Raw genomic sequence first — 26,975 nt, 5'->3', positions numbered from 1 at the left:
GCCGCCACAGACCACCTCCTCGCGCTCCAAGGCCACCTACAGGTCCGCGCCGATCTCCACTGGCTCCTCCACCCCTCCCTCGCCGCCCGCAAGCCTTCCCATGGCCGGAATCGCCGTTTCCCTTTCTCCCCTGCTCTGTTTGCGCGACCAGGGACCCCAGACAGCAATAGAAAGAATTCCAGGGTGTTTTCTGCGAAGTCTGTGACTCATATGAATAGTGCTGCGAATGGTTGTTTTGTAATAATTGGCTGAAATTTTGAAAAATCATAGTAAATCATAGAAAAATCAGAAAAATGCAAACTAAAATTTGTTAGATTCCTTGTCCTAAGGTCTACAACTTTCCTTACAGGTTGATCTTCAGTTTCTAAATAGTTTTTGCTCTAGTTTAAATGTTAGTTTAAGTGGCTGCAAGTTTCGAAAATGCATAGTAAATAGTAGAAAAATGGTAAAAATGTAAAACCAGTTGTATTATATTTGATTTGGCATGTAGAACTTAGGAAAAATATTTAACTCGCTATTTGTTTAATTTTTTCACGATGTATTGATTTAATCATGGTTAATGCTTGTTTACGCTTGTCTATTTAATATCTACAGTTTTGAATGTTAGAAAATTATGAAATTTATGAAGTAGCTTACTCTTTTCATGTTTAGTTCACTGTAAAAATTTCAGAACCAAAAGCTATGTGCATGTCTGTAAATCTATTTTTGTTCTATTTGTTTTGCTTGGGCTAAATTAAATATTTTCTGTTGTCAATAAATGTTGGAAAAATATTGTTGCATGATTTATCGATAGCTCATCATGCTGGTAAATTTTGGTTGCGAGATCATGTCCGCAAGTTAAGTTTTTGCATTTGTTTAGTTTCTAGTTATATCTTTCACTTTCCAAAAGTATTGCTAAGCCAATTTTTTTTTTTGCATGGTTTGATACATCAAGTATGTCATAATTTTGTTGGCTAGAAGGTTTGGCTAATTTCCTGAATGGTGGATGCTTGCAATGGTTTAATTTAAGTTAATTTGTGTGGCATGATTGATGTGCTTGTTATCTTCTATGAGATGCTTGAGTGATGGTTAAGTTAAATAGCTCTAGGTGCTTATGCTAATATGTTGTACTTTTATGAATGCCTTGTGTGTTGCACTTCCATGCATTCATACATATGCATTGTCGTATCTCATTTAGGTACGATAGATGAATCATATGAAGGACGTGCTACTGGAGCCGAAACCGAAGACGATGTTGGTGGACATATCCCGAAGACGGATGGATGAAACCCGGTGTGCATGACCAGAGGAAGATGCTCTCCAAGCGAGTATCATCTAACTAACACTGACTTAGTGTTAATCTCAGGCAAGCCCCGGTGCACCCTATTATTTGAAATTATGATATCTATATATGTATTTATTACTTGTGCATTACGTTTCAGGAATTGAGTGGAACCCTAGTTGTATGATCCCTAGGTTTCCCTGAGTTATACTAGCATGTATAGGACGATAGAAATACTATGCTTAATAGTTCTCGATAGAAGTCGAGTGCCTTCTTGCACTCGCGAGATATAGGATATTTAGAAGTCGAGTGATTTCCTGTCACTCGCGAGCTATAGGGCAAAAGTCGAGTAATTTCTGGCTACTCGCGAGATTTATAGTTATCTTTATGTTCCAGTATATGAGATATGGAATACAATATGGAATGATTGGAAATTTGAGACCGGACGGGGGAATGATGATGAGATATAGGTATGGCAACAGGACAGGGTTCCTGGTGTCTAGCCCCGTCTGTGTCGGTTAAGGACCGTGCCGTTGTCGGCCCTGCTGATCATGTTTGAATTGTACTAACTGCATGCCGGGAGTAGGAGGTAGTCGAAACCGGTAAGCCGAGTACTGCCTTACTTCGAAAGTACAGGACTCCTTCCCACCCCTTAGGGCGAGTCGAGTAGTCGCGGAGAATTGGGATGCATGTATTTACTTTTGGTGGTCTCTCGTTGAGCTCGGCTGACTATACGCTGGTGGGGCTGGTACCGTCTGCGCTCGCCGTCGCACGAGACTTCTGGTGTGTTTCGATCGGCCTGTGGGTTGGAAACAGACTGTCATGTTGCACTTAATTAAGCTAATGCGTCAAATGATGGCGGTTACGCTTAATTTGAGTTTTAACTTGTCGGTTCTGTCACACTTTGCCTGCATCACGATGAGGCACTGCAGGGCATTCCCTTCCTGGAGTAGAACCTCGCGCTGAGAGGGGAGAGGTGATTGTTGAGCTTGGTTGTCCTCCATGTTACCAAACCCACCATCGCGATCCCAACGATGAGGCGAGCGCTCCCGCTCGCAGTGCACATCATTGCTATTTGCATTTTTGCTAATGTCTTGACCCCGACGGCCACTACAACAAATTTGGGCTTCTGTGACGATTATCTGATGACAGAGCACATATCTGTCATAAACAAAGGTTGTTTATAATAATTGTTCACAAGATGACAACTGTTTATGACAAATTTGTGTCTCTGTCATCATCATCGTTACACTATAAACTAAAATGGCTATAAGTTGCTTTGAACCTGCAATACGTGGGCCTTACCTTCAATTGTCATTGAGCCCACACAGGAACTGCACACCGTTGTTTCTATAGAAAAAACATGTGCTGCACCGTGATTTATATAGGTAAAAAATGGGGCTGAGGGCGAGCTCAGGGTTCGAAACCCATGACCCCCAATCTGTGGGCTGTACATGGACTGCAATAACCAGCGGAGACGAGCTTATGTTGACGGGAGTTGTGTTACATTTCATTTCAACAATTGTGTATGGATGCAGAGGAAAAGAGGTCCAAATTGGATCGGCTCAGCCCGCACACCACACCGCCGTATCCGCCCGCAGATAAGCAGCGCCGAGGCCTGCTCCCCGCTGGCGGCGCCGGAGCGCCTCCCTCCGCCAGCTTCATGCCCGTGCCCTCCGCTCACTGCTCGCCGGTCGGCGCCACCCCATTGGCCGCGCTTTCGGCCGCTACCCACTGGGCGAGATCCGCCGCAGGAGCCTGGAGCCAGTCTGTTGGTGAGCCTAACTGCTCCAGTTCTCCCCGAAGGCCGACCTCCATTTGATTTCTTTGACTTCAGAGGTAATCAAAATTCAAACCCTGGCCATTGCTATGTTCCGTAGTGAGTCATGGTCAGTGATAGAAAGCTAGAAGGAATAGCAGTCTGATATGGTGGATGGTCAGTTGTTGATTCCTTGATTATTGCCTTATTTCAGTGTCGCAGATGGACATAAGTTGGGTGAATACTAGGCTATTTAGCAAGGCACATCTAGATGGGGTCACTGAGTTCATGAATATTATGTCAGCTAATTTTCCTTGATTGTTTCAGCTAATTTGGGTGACAGTCAGGAGATATTATGTCCATGTCGTAAGTGTTTGAATTGGTTACATCAATATAAAGGAGAAGTCGAGACTCACTTATATATTTATGGAATGACTAGCACATACACTAGGTGGATACATCATGGAGAAGCATTGGAGGATATAATTGGATGCAGTGTTGAAACTGGTGATATTGGCTACAATGTTGAAACTGAGATGAATGAGCCTGAGCCTGAAGATGACCCAGATGAGGATCAAATCCATGAGATGGTACATGAGCTGTACACAGCCGAAGACCATGGACCAACAACAAATTCCAAGTTTGCAACCATATTAGAAGAGATGAAACAACAACTACAGCCTGATGGTCCCTATACTAGATTTTCTTTTGTGGTGAAGTTGCTACACATCAAGTCATTTTACAGAATCAGCAATGTGGCGTTCAATGCTTTTTTGAAGTTGTTAAGTGTACAATTTCCAAAATGTTCTATTCCTGCATCTTATGCTGAAGCGAAGAAAGTTATTCGTGCATTAGGACTTGGATATGACTCAATACATGTTTTTCCGAATAATTGTGTTTTGTTCAGAAAGGAGTTGGCTAAAATAGATAATTGCCCGGTATGTGGTGCTTCAAGATGGAAGGATGAAGATACAAGAAACCAAATTCCAAACAAGGTTTTGAGGCATTTTCCTGTGGTTCCAAGGTTACAGAGGATGTTTGCATTCAAAAAGCTTTCAGAGCAGATGGCGAGGCATGGAAGGATTTTGATAGGAAATATGACTGGTTTGCAAAAGATGCAAGGAATGTCCGACTTGGCCTCACTACTGATGGGTTTAATCCATTTGGGAAGATGAGCGCCTCGTATAGCATGTGGCCAGTATTTCTTATTTCTTATAATTTGCCTCCATGGGAATGTATGGAGCAATCCAACTTTATGATGGGCCTACTCATTCCTGGTCCGACATGCCTAGGAAAGGATATGGATCTGTTCTTGCAACCCCTGATTGATGAGTTGTTAGATCTTTGGAATGGTGTCCCTACCTGTGATGCTCTGACTAAGAAATCATTTGATCTTCATCCTGCAGTTATATGGTGCATACATGACTATCCAGCACTAAGCACACTTTCAGGCAGAGTCACTAGAGGTTACTATGCTTGTGTTCGTTGTGACAAAAATCCTTGCTCTAGAAGATTAAGGAACAAGATTTGTTATATTGGCCATCGGCGTTTTCTCCCACGGGACCATGTTTGGAGGACAAAGAAATATTTTGATGGACAGACTGAAGAATGTGGGCAGCCTGAGGAATTTACTATGGATGAGCTGAATGAGCAATTGGCGAGGGTTTCACATGTTAAACCTGGGAACCATCCTGATAACAAAAAGAGAAAGAGGCAAGATGAAGGTCAATGCTGGAAGCGAAGGGCGAGTTTGTGGGATTTGCCATATTGGTCAAATCTGAAGTTACGTCACAATCTTGATGTAATGCATATCGAGAAAAATATTTGTGAGGCCCTTCTAGGGACATTTCTCGACATTGCAGGGAAGTCAAAGGACTCAATTAATGCAAGGCTTGATTTGGAAGATATGGGTGTAAGAAAAAAATTACACTTGAAGCCTGACGGGAATTCATACACTCTCCCACACTCTCCATATACGATGACTAAAACCCAGAAGCTTGCTTTTTGTGCTTTTATAAAGAATGTGAAATTCCCAGATGGATATGCCTCCAGCCTATCAAGGTGTATTTCTGCTGATGAATGCAAAGTACAGGCATTGAAAACTCATGATTGTCATATCCTTCTGCAAAGGATATTGCCTGCAAGCCTCCGAGGAATCATGGATAAGGAAATTTATGAAGCAATTGCTGAATTAGGTAACTTTTTTCAGCAAATATGTGCTAAGACATTGAAGGTAGATGTCTTGAACAAAATGAGAGGTGAAATCCCAATAATATTGTGCAAGCTTGAGAAAATTTTTCCACCTTCTTTTTTTGATGTCATGGTACACTTGGCCATTCATTTAATTGATGATGCAATCCTTAGGGGTCCGGTTCAGTATGGATGGATGTACCAAGTTGAGTGTAGGTTGCTTACCTTGAAGCGTTTTGTGAGGAACATGGCAAGACCCGAGGGGTCCATTGCAGAGGCATATGTTGCAAATGAGTGCTTGAATGCTTGCTCCAGGTATTTTGATGATGTTGACACACGACACAATCGTGAGGGCAGGAATAGAGAGCGTGTAGTTTTGGGAGAAGGTGGTTTATCTATTTTCCAGCATGGAGTCACTCTTCTTGGGGCATCGAGGATGACGTACAATGAGAATGATTATGACAAGATGCTTTGGTATATCCTCAACAATACTCCGGAGGTTGAGCCATTTATAGAGTATGTCTTTTATTGGAGCAACCACTTTTTTCCCTATGCTGTAATCTTTTACGCCTCACATGACAGCTTGCAATACTTGCAGGATATGTAGGACAGAGTTGGAGAGTGCTGGCAATGTTGATGTTGATAGGGTTCTTGCTAAGGAATTTGCAGGATGGTTTAAGAAACACGTAAGTCATGTAGCTCTTAGTTGAATTTATTGGTATATTCTGCACAATACTCCGGAATTTGCAGAATGCAGGACCGTTTACAATCAGTTTTGGTTCTGACCTTTTTCTCTGAATATATTAATTGTTACAGCTTGCAACCAGAAAATTTGTGAATGGAGAAGAAGTCAATGAAGACCTATATGCATTGGCAAGTCAACCACATCTTAGAGTTCATTTATTTTCAGGATGTCTTGTTAATGGTGTTCGCTATCACACCTTGGACCGTGAGAGAAGTAGAAAAACACAAAACAGTGGTGTCATGGTTGAGGGCTCACATAATGGAGAAGATATAGACTTTTATGGTCAGTTGAAAGAAATAATTCAATTGCAGTACAACTCTGATTCGAACAGTCAAAGGATAGTAGTTTTATTTCAGTGTAATTAGTTTGACACTTGCAGCAAGAAGTCTAGGATTAAAGATGATGGACATTTCAAAAGTATCAGCCATGGCAGTTGCTGGTACAAGGATAATCCTTTCATCTTTGCCACACAGGCAACAAAGGTTTTCTACTTGGAAGATAACAAGCATGGTGAGCCTTGGAAAGTTGTTCAAAAATTTTCTCATAGGCACTTGTGGAATGTGCCCGAAGAAGAAAATGATGACCTGCTGGGCCAGGCAGAGAATGAATTGTCATACCAAGATGACGAGCAAGAAAATACTAGTTTTTTTTTTGAAAGGAGAAAATACTAGTTTTCAGGTTGCAGATCTTGAGAGAGCTTCAATCAACGAACAGTCTAGCAACAATGAAGATGGTATTTCTGTTCAGGCTTCCCTAGTTGATCAGATCCGGAGGGAAAGGGAATTGGAAGTTGAAGAAAATGGCTTTGAAGATGATGCTGACAAAACTCTGAGACAATATGACAGTGAAAATGAAGGGCCAATCCATGATGATGGTGAATATAGTGATTTTGAGTAAAATATTTGTGTATGGCTAAGTCCTACCATTACCTGTTGTTAGAAGTTAGAACATGGCTATCTCAGTTTAAATTGTCATCTGAGTACTTGATGTTTGTGTATAGTGCAATGATTCTTGGGTATCTGATTCTTGTGTTTTAAAATTTTAGAGTTACAAATTGTGCAATGATTTTTTGTGTAAGTTTTGATGTTCCAGTATTGAACCACACCTCAGTCTTTGTTGCAAGCTGTTGTCATGAGCTGCAGAAATACTAGCTTGCTCTTGTTTTAAATCCCAACATGCTGCTGTACTGAACCATCTCTGTCCTAACTCCTGGGAGTGCAATATTTCAAATGCATCTATAATCAGGTCTTTCAGGCCATTAAGGTCCAAACGACTAAGTCCTACATGGGTTCGAACCCCATGAAAGCCCAAATTTTTTGTTTAACATAAAATTTTACATGTTTTTATATATAATAAAATGTATTTTATTTCATTGCTTTTTAAAAAAATAGTCAACATTAATATACTTATTCTATTATCTGTTTAGATGTAACCAGTGGAGGTGCACGTGCCACGTGTACGTGTTTAGAGAAAAATTATTACTTAAAAATAATTGAAATAAAATACCACCGCAAGTTTACAAGCACTCCTGACCATCGAGAAGTTGCCAAGTTGAACATCAATAAATTTTGCACCCATGGTTTGGTTGACGTCCGCAACAGTATGTCGAAACCCATTACAACTTTAAAAAGGAACAAAATTTACATAAATAACAAAATTCATAATTCACGTAGAACCAAAAGAATACCAGCCTTGAGTCCATAAGGCATATTTCTCTAGTGCAGTATGGATCCAATGAATACCTCGGCCTCACTAAATCAACAGAAGCAACAACAGAGATCAAGGGTCTGATTGGTTCCCTTCCCGACGCGACCTGGCTCGATCTACCAATGCAGGGCTCTGGCCGCCCAGGCTCTCCACATACTGGGAGCTTTTGTTTGGTTTCTGCTCCCACACAGCCAGGTTGGACCGAGCAATTGATTGGTTGCCAGACTACCAACAGCTCTAGTGTACTTTTTGTGTCACTGCACAAACACCTAGGCGAGGTTGCTCGCACAGCGCCGCCCAGGCCCCGTGGAAACGATCAATTTCTTCATTTCCCGCGAGCCTGCCACGAGGGCGGTTTTTGCATCTGGCCAGCCAGGCCCCCAACTCTACCCAGACATCCAATCACGGGGTTCTTGCACCCCGGGAGCCTGGTTAGCTCATATGCGGCCAACCAATCAGGCCCCAAGTGTACCTGTGATCCATGCAGCTTTGCAAGGGAAGTTTCCAGATCCCTCGTGTGCACCCATGAGATGTCTCCATTGCTCTTCAGCTTCCTCCAAGCTGCCCTTCCGCTCTCGCCGTGCCACCCCTTCCCTGTGCCTGGCGCCGCCACCTTCTGAACCACTGTCTCCAACTTTTCGAGACCCTCGCCGAGCTCCTCCCTAGCCAAATTGGGCGGAATAGACCCTCGCCGAGCTCCTCCCTAGCCAAATTGCTCGTCTTCAACAATTGACGCGTGTCCATCCTGGTTCCAGAGGGCTGAAAGAGCGGGGCGTAGGGGTAGGGTGCACTGGGGAGCAGCGGTGGCGTTGGTGTGATGAGCAGCGAAGCAGCGAGGTGACATGGTGCCAGTGGTGAAGTAACTGCTCCGTGTTGGCACAAATATGATAGACTAATCAGATTATACAAGTATGTATTGAGAGCACATCTCTGTTTGCATTTGTTGCTGTCTAAGTCTTGAAAATAACATGACGGAGATGACAAACTCTTGGGGATAGAGATGAAAGAAAGTAAAATATACTCTAGTCTTACAAAACAGTACAAATTATTCCATTAGTTTGATTTGATTAAAAAATTACATCATACAAAGGCAAAACTTATCAATTCAGAAAATAACAATACACATTCAGAGCCAAAAACAGCATAGCAGAGAGGATCAATCCTTATTGCTCGGTATGTCGATCTAATCCACATCAAAACAAAAAAAACATGTTCCCTCAGTCTTAGCTAGGATTGGCCAACACGGAATTGTCATGACAGGACTAAATTATTCTAACCCCCATCAGATAGTCCTTCATGTGTGTCGGGACCTTCGCACCCGAAGGTTGCAAGGACACTAGACAGGCTAAGGAAACAAAGCACTCAGAGATCTTCGGATAACAACTCGGATTTATCCAACCCTCGCGATGCATTTACAATCTTGCCCATACATTTTCACCTTATATCAGTATTTTCGGAGCCCCTAACTAGTCTGTACATGTGTCTTAGTCGAAGAGCCGTTCACGTCACGTAAGCTTCTCTGAGTCGTAATTGGCACGCCTCCGCCGGTCCTTCGAAGGTTCCTGGAGGCTCGGGGACGTTCCATTGCCTCGGCCACGCCCCGCCAACTTGGAATTGAAGATCTTCGCGTCTTTGATCTTCGCTCATAGATAACGAGGGGACCTTCGATCGGACCCTCGCAGGAATGTACCTTCAGAAGAGACCCTCGGCCTGTGAATAAAAAAGAAGGCAACGGACGGGCTGAAGGTTATAGAAATGGGTTAGTAGCAGTCGCTGTTGCGCCTGTAACCTTCGGGCATGGCGCCTCCGCAGGTAGCGATCCCCAACAGTAGCCCCTCGCAGAGGAGAAATGGCCACATGCCATTTCAGCCGGCGATTAGGATTCGCATAGTGACCTCCGGAGAACGTCTCTCCCTCGCATGTCAATGCTTCACCTCAACTTCGAAGGTTATGAGGGGGGGGAGCATTGACGTGGCGATGTTTAATTGGATGTCGATTCGACTTCTTCTTGGTTTTGACGCCAAGTTACTGTATAGATTTACCGCGCCTATAAAAGGCGAGGGGGGGGTGAAAGGGACGTGCCTTCCGAGCTTTTGCAACCTTCGCTTGCCCTTTGGCCATCGCCACGTGTCTCTTGTTGATTTGTCGAGCTGCGTGTGTTGTTGCTGCATGCGAAGGTTTCTTCTTTCTTCGAGGGTAAAGCTTGCTTCTGGCTTCTGTCTCGAAGGTTTTTCTTGTTACGGGTATGGCTCATATTAAGCAAACTGCAAGTCTCATCGAAGGTTCGCCCTGTCTTACTTTTTGGTCTTACTCTTCTTTTTCAGCCATGGTTAACATCATGTGGATCACTCGAAGTGCAGATCGCGAGGCTAGTACTTCTGCTAGTCGTCCCGAAGGTGACATACCTGAGGCGGAACCGGCTGTCTCCGGGGACAACGTGTCCGAGGTCTCGGCGAGCGTTTCTGACCTGGTGGCGTTGGAGAAGCATAAGACCCTGGTCCTTGAACCCTCGGTAGTTTCCAAGAGTACTATCGAGTTTTATGTTTCAAAGGGCTATTTTAAGGAGGGTGACTGCAGGCCCCGGAAGGGGAGATCACACCTGCCCCGAAGGAAGGGGAGGTGGTTGTTTTTAGGGATTTTTTCACGGCTGGTTTAAGGTTGCCTATGGACCCCATAGTCCCCTCGCTTCTTGCGCCTTTCAATGTGAAGCTACATCACTTCACTCCCAACGCCATAGTTCAGTTGTCAAAGTTCTTGTGGACTGTTCGGACCTTCGGCGGGGAGATTTCTGCAAATGCCTTCTGCAGGCTTTTTGAACTTCACTGCCAAGGCCGGAAGATCCTTGAGGAGGGTGAAACTGAGCCCAGCGAAGCACATAATGCTTGCTGCACGTTCGTGCCTCGGAAGAATAACAAGAAAGCTAAGTTGGAGCGAGTTGAGCTTTCTACTGCTCACAAAAATAAGTGGGAGGATGACTGGGTGAAATATTGGTTCTATGCGAAGGTCGAGTTTCCGAAGCCCGAGTCTCCTTTGAAGGTTTTCTACCCGTTGGCTGCAGATATGGATGAAATTTTTTAGTACACTTATCAGCCTGGGTTTAACAGGCTTGCTCCGGGGTTCAGGTCTTGTGTTAATGCGTTTACAGTTGCCAGCCGAGCCTGCGGAGGTCGCGACCTTGTGGAGGAATTTATTGTGGCAAAGGTTTGGCCGCTGTCTTGTGGTTGGCGCCCCCTAGAGCTGAAGAAAGTGAAATTTGCTTGTTTAGATTATGAGATAGAGTGCCCGGCGTTCGGGCTAAAGAAGCCCGAGGGGTTGAGTGACCACGCTTTAGTCTCCGAAGTGGAGAGAGATGCCTGCAACCTGCTTGGGCCTTGGAACCGGAAAGAATATGATTCTTTTATGGCCGTCTGCAAGCATGGGAGCCGCATCAATCGCTGCTTTGAGGAGATGAAAGTGGCCTACAAGGCACGTGCGGTTCCTCCACCCCCCGTCCGTCGTGTGCGGGGGGTTGGGAATGTTGGCTCTGAATTTCCCGCGAAGGGGAAGGGAAAGGGGAAGGCAAAGGCTGAGGGTTCCAAAGTTGGCCTGACAAAGGCTTTGGAGAGCGAAGCTACTTTGAAGCCTCTGGCGTCGTCTTCCGCGAAGCCTTTGTCTACAAAGTCTGCGGTGACTCGAGCCGAGAAGATGAAGAGAAAGGCCAAAGACGCGAGTGCCGATCCCGCCGGCACTGATGGCTCTAGTATGGTTTCTTTTATGAAGGAGTTGCGAAGGACCGAGGGCGGCGAGGGTGCTATGTGGTCACTCGATGATCTTTATGATGAGTATGGTACTATGCACGCAGGTTCTAGCTTTCGCCTGGGCATTGCCAATGCTACCATGAGGCTTCATGTGAAGGGAATGCCTGCGGAGGAGGCGCTTGGCAAATATCATGGGTGCTTTGTCTAAAGACGAGGACGAGGAAGAGAAGAGCCCTGACGCCAAGGTCGCGAGGGTGACTTCTTCAAAGGTTGTTGTCCCCGCGGGTGAGGCGTCCGGGGGCAAGGATGGGGTGGAGGTCGGGGCACCGAAGGATGTGGCGGTCTCCGAAGACGAGAGGAGCGTTGGCACGGTGCATACTGTGGGATCCGGCGACACCTTGGCCTCGGCCATGTCTGAGGAGCATCCACCGGAGCAAAGCTTTGATGAGAAAGGTAAGTTCATTTGGTGTGTTTACTGTCGAAGGTTTTTATTTCTAACTAGTAGGGTGCACGTGCGGCACGCACGTGTTTTTGAAGAACGATGTTGCGATAAAAATAACCACCCTAAATTTTAGCTGCATCAAGCATCTTTAAGAACACCTCTAATTCAATCGGTGTATCAAAATCAAAATAACATGCATGACCGACTTTTCTATTGATCAAATAAAGTCCAGCAAAGGGAGAAAAATTTGTCCACATATAGCAATTATCCATACCATGGGGAGCTACTAAAAAGGCATCTAATCCAAACTGTCACGATATTATTATTATTATTACATGTTAGTTCTAGCGGCTGAACCATCATAAATAGCACTGATCATGGTTCAACTCTCAGCAGGTCTTCCTTCTTTCTAATCTGGCATATAGATTACCGAGTAGGCAAAACAGCAACTATTGCACCATGAACAGGGTAGTTAGATTAACATCAGCATAGACACACAGATAGAGCCTAAAATCGAACCAGTGGAGAACTTAGCTCATCAGTGCCGTTTTCCTGTCATCCTGAGAATATCAAAAAACGATTGCTTTTCAATCAAGGACAAAAAAATAATATAAGACCATAAGAAAATAAACCAGATTATTGAAAGTTGTATTGAGCTAACCTTCATCCACTTTGCAGTACATCCCTGAATACAATATTTTTTGTTCTTCTACCAGTAGGATCAGCATCCTTGTTAGGTTTAGCCAACAACCATGTTGGCTGTCTCGATACTCCTCTGGAGAGCGCCACATATAACTGACCATGTGAGAATACTGAATCAGGGAGGTATATACCAACATTCGGGATGGTCTGACCCAATGCCTTGTTAATTGTCATGGCAAAACTTAATCTGATTGGAAACTGCTTTTGTTTGAATTTGAACGGAAGTGTAATGTCTTCTGATGGAGACATCGGTATACGAGGTATAAAAATCCTGTTACCAGCATATTGCCCATTCACAATCTCACAATCAATTGCGTTGTTGTCAAACCCTTTGACAACCAAACGAGTACCATTACACAGTCCATTATGAGGGTCAATGTTGCGAAGAAGTATAATCGGGCAATTTTTTTTATTTTAAGCTCATGAGGAGGAAGGCCATTTGGGGTTATTGAGTTGAGAAAATCAAGGGGATAGTTGTTATGGGAGTCATCATCAACAGAATCGTGACTATAGTAAACTTTTTCTTTACCAGGAAACTTGTCAATCATCAAAGCGTTGAGAGAGTCAACATGTTCATTCCTTGTTGAAAGAATTGCATGCTCACGCATATACACTGCTGAAGTCCACTTTGATTCAAGGTCAGGGAAGACACGATCAATCAGTATGTGAATTGATTCTTCAGATTCATACTCAATCAATATGTCGTTTGGAAGTTGCACGTAGTCATTGGCGAAACTTTCTTCAGTACCATTACCAATGCGTAACAAGAATTCCGATAACCAGATATCACTTTGAGCTCTCATGTTCTGTTGTAGTTTGATAATTTTTATATTGTCCCATATGTACGACCGTAACAATGTGGCATCCATGATCTGTGCTCTAGTACCCCTAGGAACAACCGGTAAGACTTGTCTAAAATCGCCTCCAAAAACAATGACTTTGCCTCCAAATGGCTCAAACCTTCCAGTAATATCTTGCAATGATCTATCTAGAGTTTCAACTGACTGTCTCCGTGTCATGGCAACTTCATCCCATATGATGAGTGATGCCTCACGCAATAGTGTAGCTGTTCCACTTTGCTTTGTGAAATTGCAAACAGAATTTTCCTCAAGCTTGATTGGAATTTTGAACCTGGAGAGAGCTGTACGACCACCAGGTATAATTAATGCAGCAATACCAGACGTAGCGGTGGCAACTGCAATCAAGTCCATTGACCGAACCTTAGCTAATAATGCCCTATACAGGTACGTCTTGCCGGTCCCACCTGGACCATCCACGAAGAAGACTTTTCCTTTATTATTAACAACATGATGAAGTATTTCTGTAAAACCCGCTCGTTGGTCCGAATTCAGAGTTTCTATTAATTTCAGATCCTCATCCCGAACTTCAATCTTTCTCTCCTCTGTAAGCTCTCTATAGTGGTCCCTGGTCGTGTGATCTGCATGTGTTTAGATCATGATTAGTCCACTTTAATTTTATAAAAGAAACATAAGTGTATAGTGTATCAGATACACTTTACCACTTCCAATTAGCCATATTAATGAATAGAAACTATTTTAAACAGAAATGATTGCATTCAAAGTCACATATATGTCAAATAGAAAACATGAATTGAACTAACAAAATTGTTTATTATTATTTATTAAAAGAAATAAACTCAGTGTCTCCATAGTAGTAAACCCACCTGATTCATCGATGTTAGGAAGACCATAACTTTTAATATCCTTTCCCATAAAGCGTACAATATCAGCTATGTCACGCAGCACTAATTGCTCAACATATGCTGAGTTTGCATGCACACGATGGTAGTCCTCACCCAAAGCTTCCACATGTTTATCCCATAGAACACGAATATTGGTGTACTCACAGAACACAATAATGGTGGCAAACATCCTTCTAAGAGCAGAAGGCATTTGAAAGGCTGTAGCTTCAGTTAGTGCTTCATCTAGAGACCTATCAGTCTCAACAAGGCCCAAGTTCCTCACATGCATCTCTAAAACATGCTTTCTCTACCCCCACGAACAGATCTAATTGACTCAAATGAAGTTGGGTCTCTGACATGGTTTAGAAGCACCCGTAGGTAATATCTTTCACCTTCAGAAGGATATGCATAGACCAGCCTCCCGATCTGAAAACATCTTCTCCTAGGCTTCCAAAGTTTCTTAGACTTATTCCAAGTATAATGTTCCGGGAATTCTCGGTATAGATATTTTCGTGCTTCAGGATCTTCCACATTCATTCTGAAAAACTCAGTCAGCATTGATCTCTGGGATTTAGCTCATTCAAGAACATCTTCAAGGTTGTCATCATGATTGAATGGAACTATATGCATACTAGGGAGGTGCACCTGCATTTGCAAGACAGGTGGTGACATGGAGTACATCGGAAATCTAAACAACCGATATACTGCTTCTATAGCTGTGATGCATCTAGCCTTCCTGTACTGCTTGATCTCATTAACCTCTATAGGACCATCCTCTCCACTGTCCTGGACCGCAAACGATGCACAGTCAGTTCCCTTGTATATGTATTTGTAGATGTACTTTATAGACTTTATACTACAGCACACCTCTACGTTAATATGGCAATTATACCGCATTAGTAAGGTAGGGTTATATGGAACAACCCATCGGTTATCCAACCATTTTTTTCCTGATATAAACCTTTTGTCCATCTTGCCTCCTTCTATATATAGGATATGTGTCTTTCCCTTGTTGAGTAGCCTCACAAAACTGACGAGGATATTTGAAACGACATGCTCCATCTACCATGCATCCACAATTTTTGTTAAGAACACCACATGGTCCATGCATCATGTGTTTGCACACAAGGCGGTGGAGTTCAGGGTACTTCTTCTCATTAGGAAGCTCTGCTGAAATATACTTATCGAAATCATCAGGTCCGCTAAGCTTAGCACTCTTATCCATAATCAAGAGAAAGTGTTCATGTGGTAGTCCTCTCTTCTGAAACTCTGTAACATGAGCCCAAGCCGCAACTTTGCCAAAGTGACCCTTTTTAATCAAAAAATCATGAAGATCCAAAAGCTTTGCATGATACACTCTCGCCACAATGTCTGGTCTGTCCTGAGGAGTTTGGCCAGGCAACAAGAGTTCAATAATCTCAGGCCAATAAGGATTGCAAGTCATTGTAACAAAATAATCTGGTCGTCCATATGTGGCCACCAACGCCATTGCATCCATAAATCTGCACTGTACATCACGATCGCTTCCAGGAAAGTCCTTTGATAGGATGACCCTTTTACCAGCATTTAATCCTCTGACCTCACCTGATGCTAAGGTGTCCATAATACCCTATTATTAAAAAAAAAGAAGAACCATACATCAGGAACTTGACATGTATTAAAAAAGGGTTTGATCGCAAACACCGTACATGTAACTGGTAAATAGCAAACTTGGTATAGAACGGCGCGAATTATTTTCTGATGTTCCGGGTTGGAATACCAGTCCAAACGCATGGATTCAATTTTCACATATACATCAACAAGCCATTGTTGGAATAGCCGGCCACCATAAAAGAAAATAACAAAAACACCATCTCTAATCTGAATGAGGTATGTGTAATATTCTCGAGCACTTATGTGAATGCGTGATCCTCCATCACCTGCATAACAACACACATTGAAGTATCATGATTAATCAACATATATAATATTTTCAGCAAAAATGGTACTAAAGAAACTGACCTCCATCCTGATCACCAGGCTCATGTGTTTCGTCATCACCATCACCATCTTCATGATCATCAATGTCTATATAGCAAAAGTATATATTCAATTAGATAGTGTAATTGGCCTCACACATAGCTTCTCTACTTGTATAGATTGTATATACATTGTACATGCATATGCCCGACCTGGATTTAGATCCACAACAGTCCTTTTTGATCCCCTGGGTGTAGCCAAAACCGCAGCTGCATATTTTCCATGAATTATATTATACCCGATTATATATCTAAAAAATAACAGCAACATCACTTGAAAAAAAAATAAGATGGACAAAACATTTACATTTCCATTTAGTGTAGCTCCTTTTGTTTGTAGGAAAGTGTATAACAGGATTTTGTTCGAGTAATATAGTCTTGTCTTCCCAACCAGTCTCACCCCTAGGATACAATACCGGATAAGCCATCGGATCATAACATCCATAATACACCCTTATGAAATGCGGGTGTCCACTATTTGGATATACCATAATACTCCGAGTAAACTTTTGTTTCTCATCAGTACCATCTTCCCAAATAGCAGCGACCTGCTCCATTGCAGGCGCATTGTATCTGCGTTGGTCAACTGATATACTTGTGTTTAGCTCAATCTTAAACTCGTCCAATCTCTGCATTTGTCCCAAACTTCTAAACACCTGTACATATGGATTGTCATCAAGAATTCTTAATACGGATATTAACACCTTTGAATCAAGATGTGGAGACCGCTTGATTCTGTGTGCCATAGTCTGATCTGTGTCATAAAAATAGAGCTGCATATGCCGTGGTCCATTTCCTCCAGGCTTCAATTGATCGAGTTTATGGTAAATCTGTCCATGCACCTTGAAACAATAAACCCCAGTACCTACATGTTATTTTAAAATTTAGAAAATTAATTATTGCTGCTATATCAGATGTAATGGAATAATGCAAACAAAAGGTACTTGGATTACCAGCAGCAGTGGCCACACGTCGATCAATAGAGGCCCCAAAGCTGGTGAACGAGAAATGTGAGTTGAAGTACCGAATATTTTTTCTAAAATATTGCGCATCGCTATCATTCTGGCTTGTGAACAGACGTCGTAGTTCATCAGGAATCGGGGCACTAAATATACTAACCTTGCCCTTTCTGCAACAGAATCCAGGACCTTCCCCAGGAAACCTTTTTGCTCCACAGTACTCGCAGATAGGAACCTTGCGTAACACAAAATGTGTAGTAGGCAGGTCCTTATAAACTGCATCATATGTTTCATTGTTTATAGGTATCACATCAGGATCCCTACAAGTCTTGTAGTGTACATCAGCTATGAACGAATACAAAGAAACCAGTTGTTAATGAATTATATGGCCCAATTAAAGATGCATATCCACCAATGTAAATATTTTGTACCTCATTCGTGGAATACCCTGGCTTCATCGTCTTCATAAGTTGTCTGATCGTATTCATCCGGTTGTCTACAATCCAAATCTTCTTCCGCAGGTAAAAGACAATATTATTATCCTTCATGTATTTTTATAACCGCAATAGATTCATGCATCGGAGTTGACTCACCTTCTAGAGCATCGGGAGCATTATCGGAATCCCAAATACCAGAATCATAAGTTGCATTTATATTGGAATTCACAAATGAAATACCTATTTCATGAAGGTGTTAGTTTAATAACAAATCTTTAGATAACCAAGGATACACATTCACTACCTTTTGGTGCGCTTCGGGTGACGGGAAGATTGGTCAATACAGATTGAGCAGATCCAAGAAGTTTTGAAGTTGAGAACGAATCTATAATCCATTGTGGATTAATTAAAATATTTAACAGCCCAGAAGTAAAACTAAAAATACTACATAATTACCTTCATAATTCAAGTTTCTAGATGGCATATTATTATTAAGATTACGGGCCAAATTTTTTTTAGAGATTTTCTCCTTCTTTGCATCTTCAGACATGTTAGCATAACTCTTCCTATCCCTCTCCCTTTTCAGTTTTTCTGGTGTCTTCTCGTAAAAATCGCCACCATTATCTGGCATTGTAGTACACATGCATCATTACATGATTGTTTCCAGGATACCATGCATAAGTTATCAAAATGTATTGCCCTCTATTAATTCTAACCTCAAAAAAATGTATAAATGTAAGAGGTGCACGACCATTGATATCTATTGGAAATCAAAGAGTTTCATAAAACCAAAAAACGGTGTTACCTGATGTTGTGTTGTTGGACGGCAGCATGGCCAAAACCGGTGTAGCAAACGTGTCGCCTTCATTCACATATAAAAGGTAAGAAAAATAAGTAAATAAATTATGTGTATTCAAATTTTCAAGTAGGTGAGACATTACCAGAATTAGCTACGAGGGTATGCATCTCAGTCGAACGGCTCGCATTTTTTTTCATTGCGTAGGCCTCCCTTCTCTTTGCGTTCCTTTGTGCTTTCTGCTCAACAGTTAACTTTGCATACCTATCTTTGGCCTTTTGACGTTTCGTTTCCAACACAGTAAGAACTGAAGCATGGACTATAATCAGGGATCTAACTTGCACCATAATCAATCCGTGCTTATAAACATTTTTACCAACAATCAGATACACTTGACATTTACCATGACTATGATCGTCAGGCAGTGCTGCGTCCGTCTGCGCTCTTGATCTTTTCAAGCCTTGTCCGCTATGTCCGCCGAGTTGATTGGTGACATCACGTAGGGGTGGCCGATGGTCCATATTAACCTATATTTGCATACCAAGAACTGAAATCGAGGCTGAAAGACAAACGAATGAAAATGTCAAACAGGAAAGATGCATCGGTGTTTTCTAGTATGTAAGATGCATCCCCAACAGGGTGTTTTCTTTAAGTTTGGCAAGGGCCAATATGAATCAACCAAATTACAAATACAACCACGGACTAATATGCATTAGCTCGGGCTTGTCTAACAATGGTGGCCGGGGTTACTGTGCGAGGGAATCGCCGGTGATATAGGGCATGATAGGGTCCAAGCCATAGGAGAATACAGAGAGGAGGTCGTCGGGGTTCCATTTTACTGCTTACCGGTGCCGCGACTGCGAAGGCTGCAGTCCCCGCGTGGCCGCAGTCCGACGCCGGTGTGCAGACACGATGCCGAGGAACCTGGCGTGTGCGTCTGCGAGCGATGGAGCCAGAGGACGGCGGCTGCGGCGCCCGCGTCGCACCACACTCCGGCGCGACACCGGCGTCGAGCAGGTGAAGGAGTCAGAGGACGGCGGCTGGCAAGGCTTGTTTCACGGATCAGTGGTGGCGATGAAATCAGGATCCTAAAGGACATGCGTAGGGGTGCATGACATGCGGATGGAAGGCTAATCCCATGCGGATGGAAGGCTAATCCCGTGATGATCGCTTTAAATTTTCAAAGGATGGAGGGCTCCTCGGGCGGGTAGGGTGCCGCACGGTGTAAAAAAAATTAGGAACTGGAGGAACCATTTTGTAGCGATCATTTTTTATCGGTCTGCCGTTCTGTGGGTGGGTCCAGGGTCTGACTGTTGGGGTCACCGTGAGAGGTACTGGGTGTTTTTTCTAGGTGCATGACAATTTCAATTCTTTTGGTTCTTTATAGTATAGATAGATTCTTGTTGATCCTCTACAGCTATTGCAGCTTCGATTATGGAGTTGGGCCGGATTGTGAGTGATGCTGACACGAGGAAGTTTACCGAGGCGGTGGCTGCGCTGGAGATTGACGATGCGAGTATGCTGCTCCCTTTGGGGTTATTGCTTTACCTTCGGGGATTAGCAGCTATTTTTGAGCGAGGCTTACATCTTCCGACTTTTTGCAGGGATGGAGGCGTCCGTTGCCCGGTTTAGCTCCGCGGCGATTGCGGACATGGCTGCTACTCTTACTCAGAGTGCGGCGATGGTCACCCACATCGCTGCGCGAAAAGTTTCTATTGTGAGCTCTGATCGAGCCATTCAAGGTGGGGAGCTGAGCCGCATTAAGAAGGAAAACGAGAAAATGGCAGTCTTGGTTAAGTCCTTGGAGGACTTGAAGATTGCACTTGAGAAAGAGAACCTAGCTCTAAAGGAGGGGAACGCCGAGAAGGACAAAGTTGTTGAAAAGCTAGTGAAGAGCCACGAGGATAATGAGAAGGTCATTGAGAACCTTTGAGGTTTGGTCGAGGAGGAGGAGAAAGAGGCGTCGGAGCTAAGGAACAAGGTCAGAGGGCTCAAGCTTGCCGGCAAAAAGATCGAGGGGGCAAGGGCTGTCTGCAAGGAGATTGTGACTAAAAGTGAAGAAATATATCAATCCTACAAGAAAGCTCTAGCCACCTTCGGAGCCGAGCCCCTGCCGCTTCCCCCTCACGCCGAAGGTTCTGAAGGTGTTCTTCGACTGTTCTCGTGCCTACTCGATGAATTCGAAGTTCTTCAGGAAATCGCGCAGACTGCTGGGGACAACGCGGCTATAGTAGCTTCGGAGGGTTTGTTGGCCATCTTGAGGCGTGCTGGCTCTGCTGACATAGACAGGCTCGCAGACCGAGGGTTCGAGTTTCCTTCGCACAAAGAACTTGCTTCAGAGCTGGAAAGCGTTCAAAGTTTAAAGAAGACGTTCCTTCGGAGGTTCTGGTTGGTGTCCGGGCGGGAAACCATGCGAGCCATAGCCACTGCGTAGCTAGAAGCTGTAAGTGTTTTTGCATCGAGGGTTCTTGCGGGTTTGCGCTTGTGGATGTTTTGCTGACGTCTCCATTTTTTGCAGGTGGAAGCTGACGTCGAAGGTCCTAAAGGGCGAGGCGGTGTTGATGAACCTCTGGCTGAGGCTGGTGCTGCGGCTCAGCAGACTTCTGCGCAAGATGAAGCTGAGAATCGAGGGGAACGGGTGTAGCTTCTAGGGCATTTGTGTTAGATAGGGAGGTTTGGAGAAATAAGTGCTAATTGTAATATTCCTGGTGTTCAGGGGTTGGGGGCTGTCGATGAACTGCCGAAAGGCGTTACATGGGAGGTATTTTGTCGGGCTCACCCGGGGGCGAGCGTTATGGAGTTCTTGATGCTCACCAGGGCGCGGAGCATTGGAACTTTGTTGTGTTAACGCTTGCTTATGGCGATGTATAGTTGTGAGGGGCTTTCTCAGTCTTGATTTCAGCTTCGGACGATGCAACTTAGAAAACGTCTCCCCCCTCCTCTTGCGTGGCGCCCGAACGGCCCTCTCCCAGCGCAGCCTCTGGTCCTCCTCCTCTGGTGGTGGCAGCGACTCCCCTGCTCCTCCTCCTCCGGCACGCGGCTCCCTCCATCTCCTCTCCCGCCGCCATATCCGTGTCCCTGGACCCTCCTTCCCCGGCGGGAGGCCATATCGTCACCGAGAGGCGTGGTGGCAATGCCGGATCCGGCCACCACGCGCCAGCCCTCCCCTACTTCCCCACCGGGAGGCCGCATGAGGGATGGCGACGGTGACGGCGATGACCTCTTACTCCAGTGCTCGACGTCGACGGTGGAGGGGGTTGTGGCTCCAGCGGCGGCAGTGGCTTCCAGTGGTAGTGGTGGCGGCGGTCTGTTGGTGGCGGTGGCGTGCGGCGGTCTGTTGGTGGCAGTGGTGGCGTGCGGCGGTCGGTAGGGCAGCAGTGGCGGGGGTACGGCCGGCGGTGGGGCAGCGGCCTGCCTGCATGGATTTTTTTATTGTTCAATATGGGCTTTGACGTGTGCTTGGGGCACACGGCAAACTACCCGATTCCGGTAGTGAATACAGAAAGTCTCCCCACATTTCTGAGATTTCAGCAATTGTCTGCACTTTTGAAAAGTTAATTTTTTTATGCCATGGATAGCAACAATAGGAACGATACAGAGAAGCTCCTGTAGAGACTCAGTAATCACGAACCAACTGGCAACACTTGGAGAAGTAGCAGTATGTGAGCCCGCATGAAGTTACGTTGTCTGAATCTACTAGGGCCCCGTTTAGTTGCGCTCCGTAAAGTTTTTGAAAATGCATCTTTTTATGTTGGAAGTACTAAACATAAATTAATCACAAAATAAATTACAGAACTCGTCTGTAAATCGCGAGACGAATGTAATGAGCCTAATTAATCCGCCATTAGAGATGTTTACTGTAGCATTACTGTAGCAATTTAGCGTTTCATTACGGCCTAATTAGGTTCATTAGATTCGTCTCGCGATTTACAGACAGCAGTCGCAATGCGTTTTTTATTTCGTCTAGATTTAAGTCGTGTCGGAAAAAAATTTGGAATTTTGATTTTTGCAACTAAACGGAGCCTAGGACTGCAAATAATATATTTTCATAAAACATGCAGGACTGCTGCAAAATATGAATAAGTAACAATACAGAGAAGTAGCAGTTTGTATGCAAGTTTAATGTTTATAACTTGTAACAACACTACAACTTAGTCGTAGGTGTACGTCTGTGACAGAAACTTATTACCTGCTTGGATACGTCTTCATTTACCAGATATGTCCCACGATTCCATGTTTCCTGCTTGGAGAATGTGTACAAACTCAATGCTGCGATTAAAACAAGGATTTGATGAAAGATTTGTAGAAGGGAAAATTTCCGGTCCACTAATTCGGCTAGAGGTTTTGCACCTATCCATCCTGTTCATGTGATTAGTTTGTTTAATTTTGAAATTGTGCTGATTTCGGGGGGAGATAGAGACGGCATGCTCAATTGATAGGGAACAAAAGAAAAAGAAAGAGTCGTGCGCAACCCATGGAGGTGTCAGGTGTGTGGTCAAGCCGTCCAGCCACGTCTGGCTGGTCGTCATCACCTGGTCGGAGTGAATCAGACATGCAAGATATCCTCCAATTCTTGCTACTTTTTTCTCCATCTGTTACGCGCCCATGATTTCCAAACACATGGTTTTGTCCAGAAACATTTGGATGTAGTATTATTTAGCAGTGATTGATGTACGCAATGTGATTGAGCGTATTGAATAACTAATCTCTAGTAGTTTAGTAGGACATAAAAGGAATCTTCAGTAACCATTCCCCAGTTTTGCAAGGGAACCTTTGTTTTGGACTATATATCCAGTGGGCAGTGGCGTCATGTTTGAACCTGGCTACTTGACTATTGTCATCTTTTCATTATTTCAGCACAAAACTCCAAGCAGAAACATAACGGGGACTACAAATTGCTTATAAGAGCTGCGCACTATAATTGATTTATCATCTTGAGTTTCTTCTGGAACTGTTTCCATACAGTTAAATGGGTGTCTTAGCCTGAATATGACAAGCCATCACAAAGTCTAAAAGTTGCAATATGTCTGTGATAGGTGAATTTCAGACTGTGAATCCACCAATGTTGTTCATTAGGTCGCCAAGTGGAAGACTGGAAGGAGGTATGCCGTCGATATTCGTGAGGCATGTTGCTATTGTTACTTTTCTCCTCCAAAATTGACCTTCCTTACAACAATTGGCAATTACCAGGGCATCAATTATCGCAAGATTTACTATACCAAACTACCCTTGTTATCTCCTCCACCTAGCAATCTTTCTTTGACAGGGATCCCTTCAAATTATGTCACTTTCTGAACTCCAAAAACTAGAGAGTACTAGAATAGTTTTGGACTGCCTGCCTATAAATACCAACATTGTTCTTCCACTATGTTTCAACCACAGGGCCGGAAAATCAAGCTACCTAGTTAACCTTTCATAAACCAGAGCCTAGCTAGAGTTACATTAATCGTTACCATTACAATACACAGGATAAACAAGGATCACCATGGAGGGCACTTCAAAAGATGATCTGTTCATCGTCGACGAAGGCAAGGATCAAAGGAAGGTACATGCCCCGCCACAAAAAGAAAGCGCAAGCAACGAAGAAGACTATGCAGCTCTCATGGCTGCCCTGAATGCCAACAGGGAGTGGCTGCAAGCGAAGGTCTCCATCAACAACGCGCTCGTCATGGAGGGCGCCTCCCGGTCCCAGCCGCGGCCCAGCGATTTCTTCAGCGTCGGCGAGTGCGAGGGGCAGAGGACCATCGACGGCGAGCAAGTGCCGCTGGTCCTGACCCCCTCGACGGCTGGCGAAGATCACACGAGCCACGAGGCGCTCGCCGCCGCGCTGAGGGCCAACCGGGAGTGGCTGGAGGGCAAGGTCGTCGCCAACAGCGCCGTCCTGCTGCGCGGCTTCGACGTCCGCGACGCCGCGGAGTTCGACGCCGTCGTGGAGGCCATGGGGTGGCCGGACATCCGGTACGTCGGCCCGGCGCCGCGCACCCACGTCCACGGCCGCGTCTGGACCGCCAACGAGGGACCCCTCGAGCAGTTCGTCTACTTCCATCACGAGATGGTGCTGGTGCGTATTAAGATTTAATTCTTACCTGCTGTGGATCCTCGTGGCTAGCTAGATTGTTCCTGTTACTTTTGGAATTAATATAGTGATGTGCAGATCAAGGAGTTTCCCGAGAAGATTGTACTGTTCTGCGAGGTGCCGCCGCCGGAGGGCGGGGAGACGCCGTTCGTGCCGAGCTTCCGGGTGACGGAGCGGGCGCTGGAGGAGTTCCCGGAGATGGTGGAGGAGCTGGACGCCAAGGGGCTCCGGTACACGCTGACGGCGCTGAGCAAGAACGACACCAAGTCCATGAGGGGGCGAGGATGGGAGGACGCCTTCGGCACCTCGGACAAGGCAGAGGCAGAGAAGAGGTTATCAGACACATCGTCAACTTGTTGTTGCCTTTTAATTTTTCAATAATTTAGGGATATGTGCATTAGAGAACAAGAGATTACCTGACAAGTTTTTCTATTGCTCTTGTTGACAATTCGTGCAGAGCCAAAGCGCTGGGCATGGACCTTGAGTGGCTCCCCGACGGCAGCGTCAAGACGATCCTGGGACCGCGCGCGCTGACGCGGGTCTTCCCGGGCCGCAGGGGCCGGAGGATGTGGTTCAACACGGTGGTGGGGATGCACGGGAAGGAGGAGAGCTCCGCCGCGGCGGCGGACGGCAGCGAGATCCCGGCAAACTTTGTCCAGCGGGTCGGGGAGATCATCGAGGAGGAGAGCCTCCAGTTCCGGTGGCACAGGGGCGACATCGTCATCCTCGACAACCTCGCCACGCTCCACGCGCGGCGCCCGTCGTTGCCGCCCAGGAGGATCCTCGTCGCTACGTGCAAATGAGGATGCGCCTATCGTGTCCATTACTAGTTTGTTTTCATTGTCCCGGTATTTGTGCATCTGGCTGCTGTTCATTATTACACCAAAGAACGAACTTCGTATCAACAAATGGTGCGGTTAGTACCGATACGTGTAAATACGCCTGCGCAACCACGAGGTTTCAAATCCACTACTTCCGGCTTGATGGGAGATGCTTATTTTAAAGTAAACCTACACACCAAAGAACCGGTGGTGCCATTAAACGATAATTTTAGTGCGGTACTAAAATATAGAGTCGGTACGAAAATGGCTCAGTGACACTTTTAGTACCGAGTAAAGAGTGACCAATACTAACCATATGCGACGAGAGGTTGTTTTTTAGGAATGCAGTAAAGATAAAAATCATGGTTAAAAAAGGAAAATGTAATCAAATTTGACAAATGGACGATCAAGTTTGAGGTCTTTGAACCATGAAAGTCATCTTCAAGAGGTTAGGTAAATCTATTTGAATCTGTAAAAATAGAAAACTATGGGAAAAAACTCATCCAACATTATCTCCATCCACCTCTCTTCTCTATCCCGTTCTGTATCCCCTCCCCTCCATTGTGCGTTTTTACAATACGGCTCCGCTCGCCATGTCGTCGTCACGCGCTGCACTTTTCTCGCGGCCCTTCCTCCTCCCGCGCGCCCCTTGCCGCTTGGGGAGAGAGCCGACCCCGTGCCTGGGGAGCATCGCGGCCGTGGGAGAGCGTAGCTGCCGGCCACGTTCGGGGGCGAGCACTGAGCCGTGCCGGGGACCACCGTCGCCGGGCGCGAGGGAGCTTAGCCGCCGCGAAGCCCCGCACGGGCGAGCGCCGTAGGCGGCCATGCGCCACCGTGGGTTGTGCTGGCTGAGCCGTCACCGTGAGCGGAGAGCTCTGCAACCGCGAGCGAGCGCCGCCGCCACCGCGCGTGGGGAGCTCCACCGCCGGCCACGTTCGCGGGCAGTGCTGGAGGTGGAGCCAAGTTCGGCGCAACAGGTACAGGAGGCGGGCGGTGCTGGAGGTGGGGCCAATCTCGGTGCGGAGGTGCGGGAGGCGGGGCTGAGCTCGCGCGCCGGTGTTGGAGGTCGATTCGGCGGCGGAATCGCTTGATTCGCCGGCAGGAGAACTTGATTCGCCGCCGCCGCCCCTTATCCTTCTCCAGTGACGGCCGCTGCCCCTCGCCTTGTCCGCCTCTGTAGGGTACTGCGGCGGCGGCGCCGTGACCTCAAGGATGGCGAACGTGGTCATGGCATCGGCGCCGACACCCTCGCGCTGCCCGGCCAATGCGTCACCGCTCCGACGCCCTCCTGTTCCCGCCGACGCCGGCACTCTGGCGCCCTGACGCCGCCCCTGGGCCCTCGCCGCTGCCCAGCCTCGGCGTCCCACCGCAGCTGGGAGCTCCGAGCAGTCCCGCGCGCCACCCTACCAGAGCCGCCTCCATCACGGCGCGTGCCGCCCCGCTCGCCGCACTGCCGGGGGCCGCCTTCACCGTGGGTCGTGGGAGCGTGCCATCCCGCCTGCCGGGCTGCTGCAGCCACGAGCCGCAAGCAGAGCAGTGCCAAGAGCGACGGCAGGTAAGGGTTGTGGGAAGGGCTGGCGGGCGGCGAGGACGGGCGATGACACCTACAGCTGCGCCACGACC

General features: G+C 45.8%; 4 protein-coding genes across 9 annotated transcripts; 2 read left to right on the top strand and 2 right to left on the bottom strand.

Annotated features, from left to right (window-relative positions):
* Positions 1 to 2,789: 2,789 nt before the first annotated feature.
* On the top strand, positions 2,790 to 7,064 carry LOC120660402. 6 transcript variants are annotated; one of them, XM_039938924.1, is made up of 4 exons: positions 2,801 to 3,100; positions 3,235 to 5,726; positions 5,809 to 5,896; positions 6,027 to 7,064. In XM_039938924.1, the coding sequence occupies exons 2-4, from the start codon at positions 4,192 to 4,194 to the stop codon at positions 6,318 to 6,320; spliced, it is 1,917 nt and encodes a 638-aa protein (XP_039794858.1). In that variant the 5' UTR covers positions 2,801 to 3,100; positions 3,235 to 4,191; the 3' UTR covers positions 6,321 to 7,064. The 6 variants fall into 6 exon arrangements, 4 of the variants coding, with proteins under 4 accessions (XP_039794861.1, XP_039794858.1, XP_039794859.1 ...); XM_039938925.1 differs by having other exon boundaries at positions 2,801 to 3,140; XR_005669586.1 differs by having other exon boundaries at positions 2,790 to 5,709; positions 6,121 to 7,057.
* A 5,666-nt stretch (positions 7,065 to 12,730) lies between these two features.
* Positions 12,731 to 14,475, bottom strand: LOC120658829 (ATP-dependent DNA helicase PIF2-like). The gene is made up of 2 exons (XM_039936990.1): positions 14,228 to 14,475; positions 12,731 to 13,981 (listed from the first exon to the last, which is right to left on the bottom strand). The coding sequence occupies exons 1-2, from the start codon at positions 14,454 to 14,456 to the stop codon at positions 12,837 to 12,839; spliced, it is 1,374 nt and encodes a 457-aa protein (XP_039792924.1). The 5' UTR covers positions 14,457 to 14,475; the 3' UTR covers positions 12,731 to 12,836.
* Positions 14,476 to 17,976: 3,501 nt separating this feature from the next.
* On the bottom strand, positions 17,977 to 19,030 carry LOC120658828. The gene is made up of 4 exons (XM_039936989.1): positions 18,859 to 19,030; positions 18,601 to 18,762; positions 18,465 to 18,521; positions 17,977 to 18,283 (listed from the first exon to the last, which is right to left on the bottom strand). The coding sequence occupies exons 1-4, from the start codon at positions 18,974 to 18,976 to the stop codon at positions 18,075 to 18,077; spliced, it is 546 nt and encodes a 181-aa protein (XP_039792923.1). The 5' UTR covers positions 18,977 to 19,030; the 3' UTR covers positions 17,977 to 18,074.
* Positions 19,031 to 23,829: 4,799 nt separating this feature from the next.
* LOC120658826 (clavaminate synthase-like protein At3g21360) lies at positions 23,830 to 25,413 on the top strand. Its single transcript, XM_039936988.1, has 3 exons — positions 23,830 to 24,516; positions 24,610 to 24,863; positions 24,989 to 25,413. The coding sequence occupies exons 1-3, from the start codon at positions 23,941 to 23,943 to the stop codon at positions 25,332 to 25,334; spliced, it is 1,176 nt and encodes a 391-aa protein (XP_039792922.1). The 5' UTR covers positions 23,830 to 23,940; the 3' UTR covers positions 25,335 to 25,413.
* Positions 25,414 to 26,975: the final 1,562 nt, after the last annotated feature.

The sequence above is a fragment of the Panicum virgatum genome, chromosome 2N (assembly GCF_016808335.1).
Source record: "Panicum virgatum strain AP13 chromosome 2N, P.virgatum_v5, whole genome shotgun sequence".
NCBI classification, from domain to species: Eukaryota; Viridiplantae; Streptophyta; class Magnoliopsida; order Poales; family Poaceae; genus Panicum; species Panicum virgatum.
This window is presented reverse-complemented; position numbering and strand designations above follow the sequence as displayed.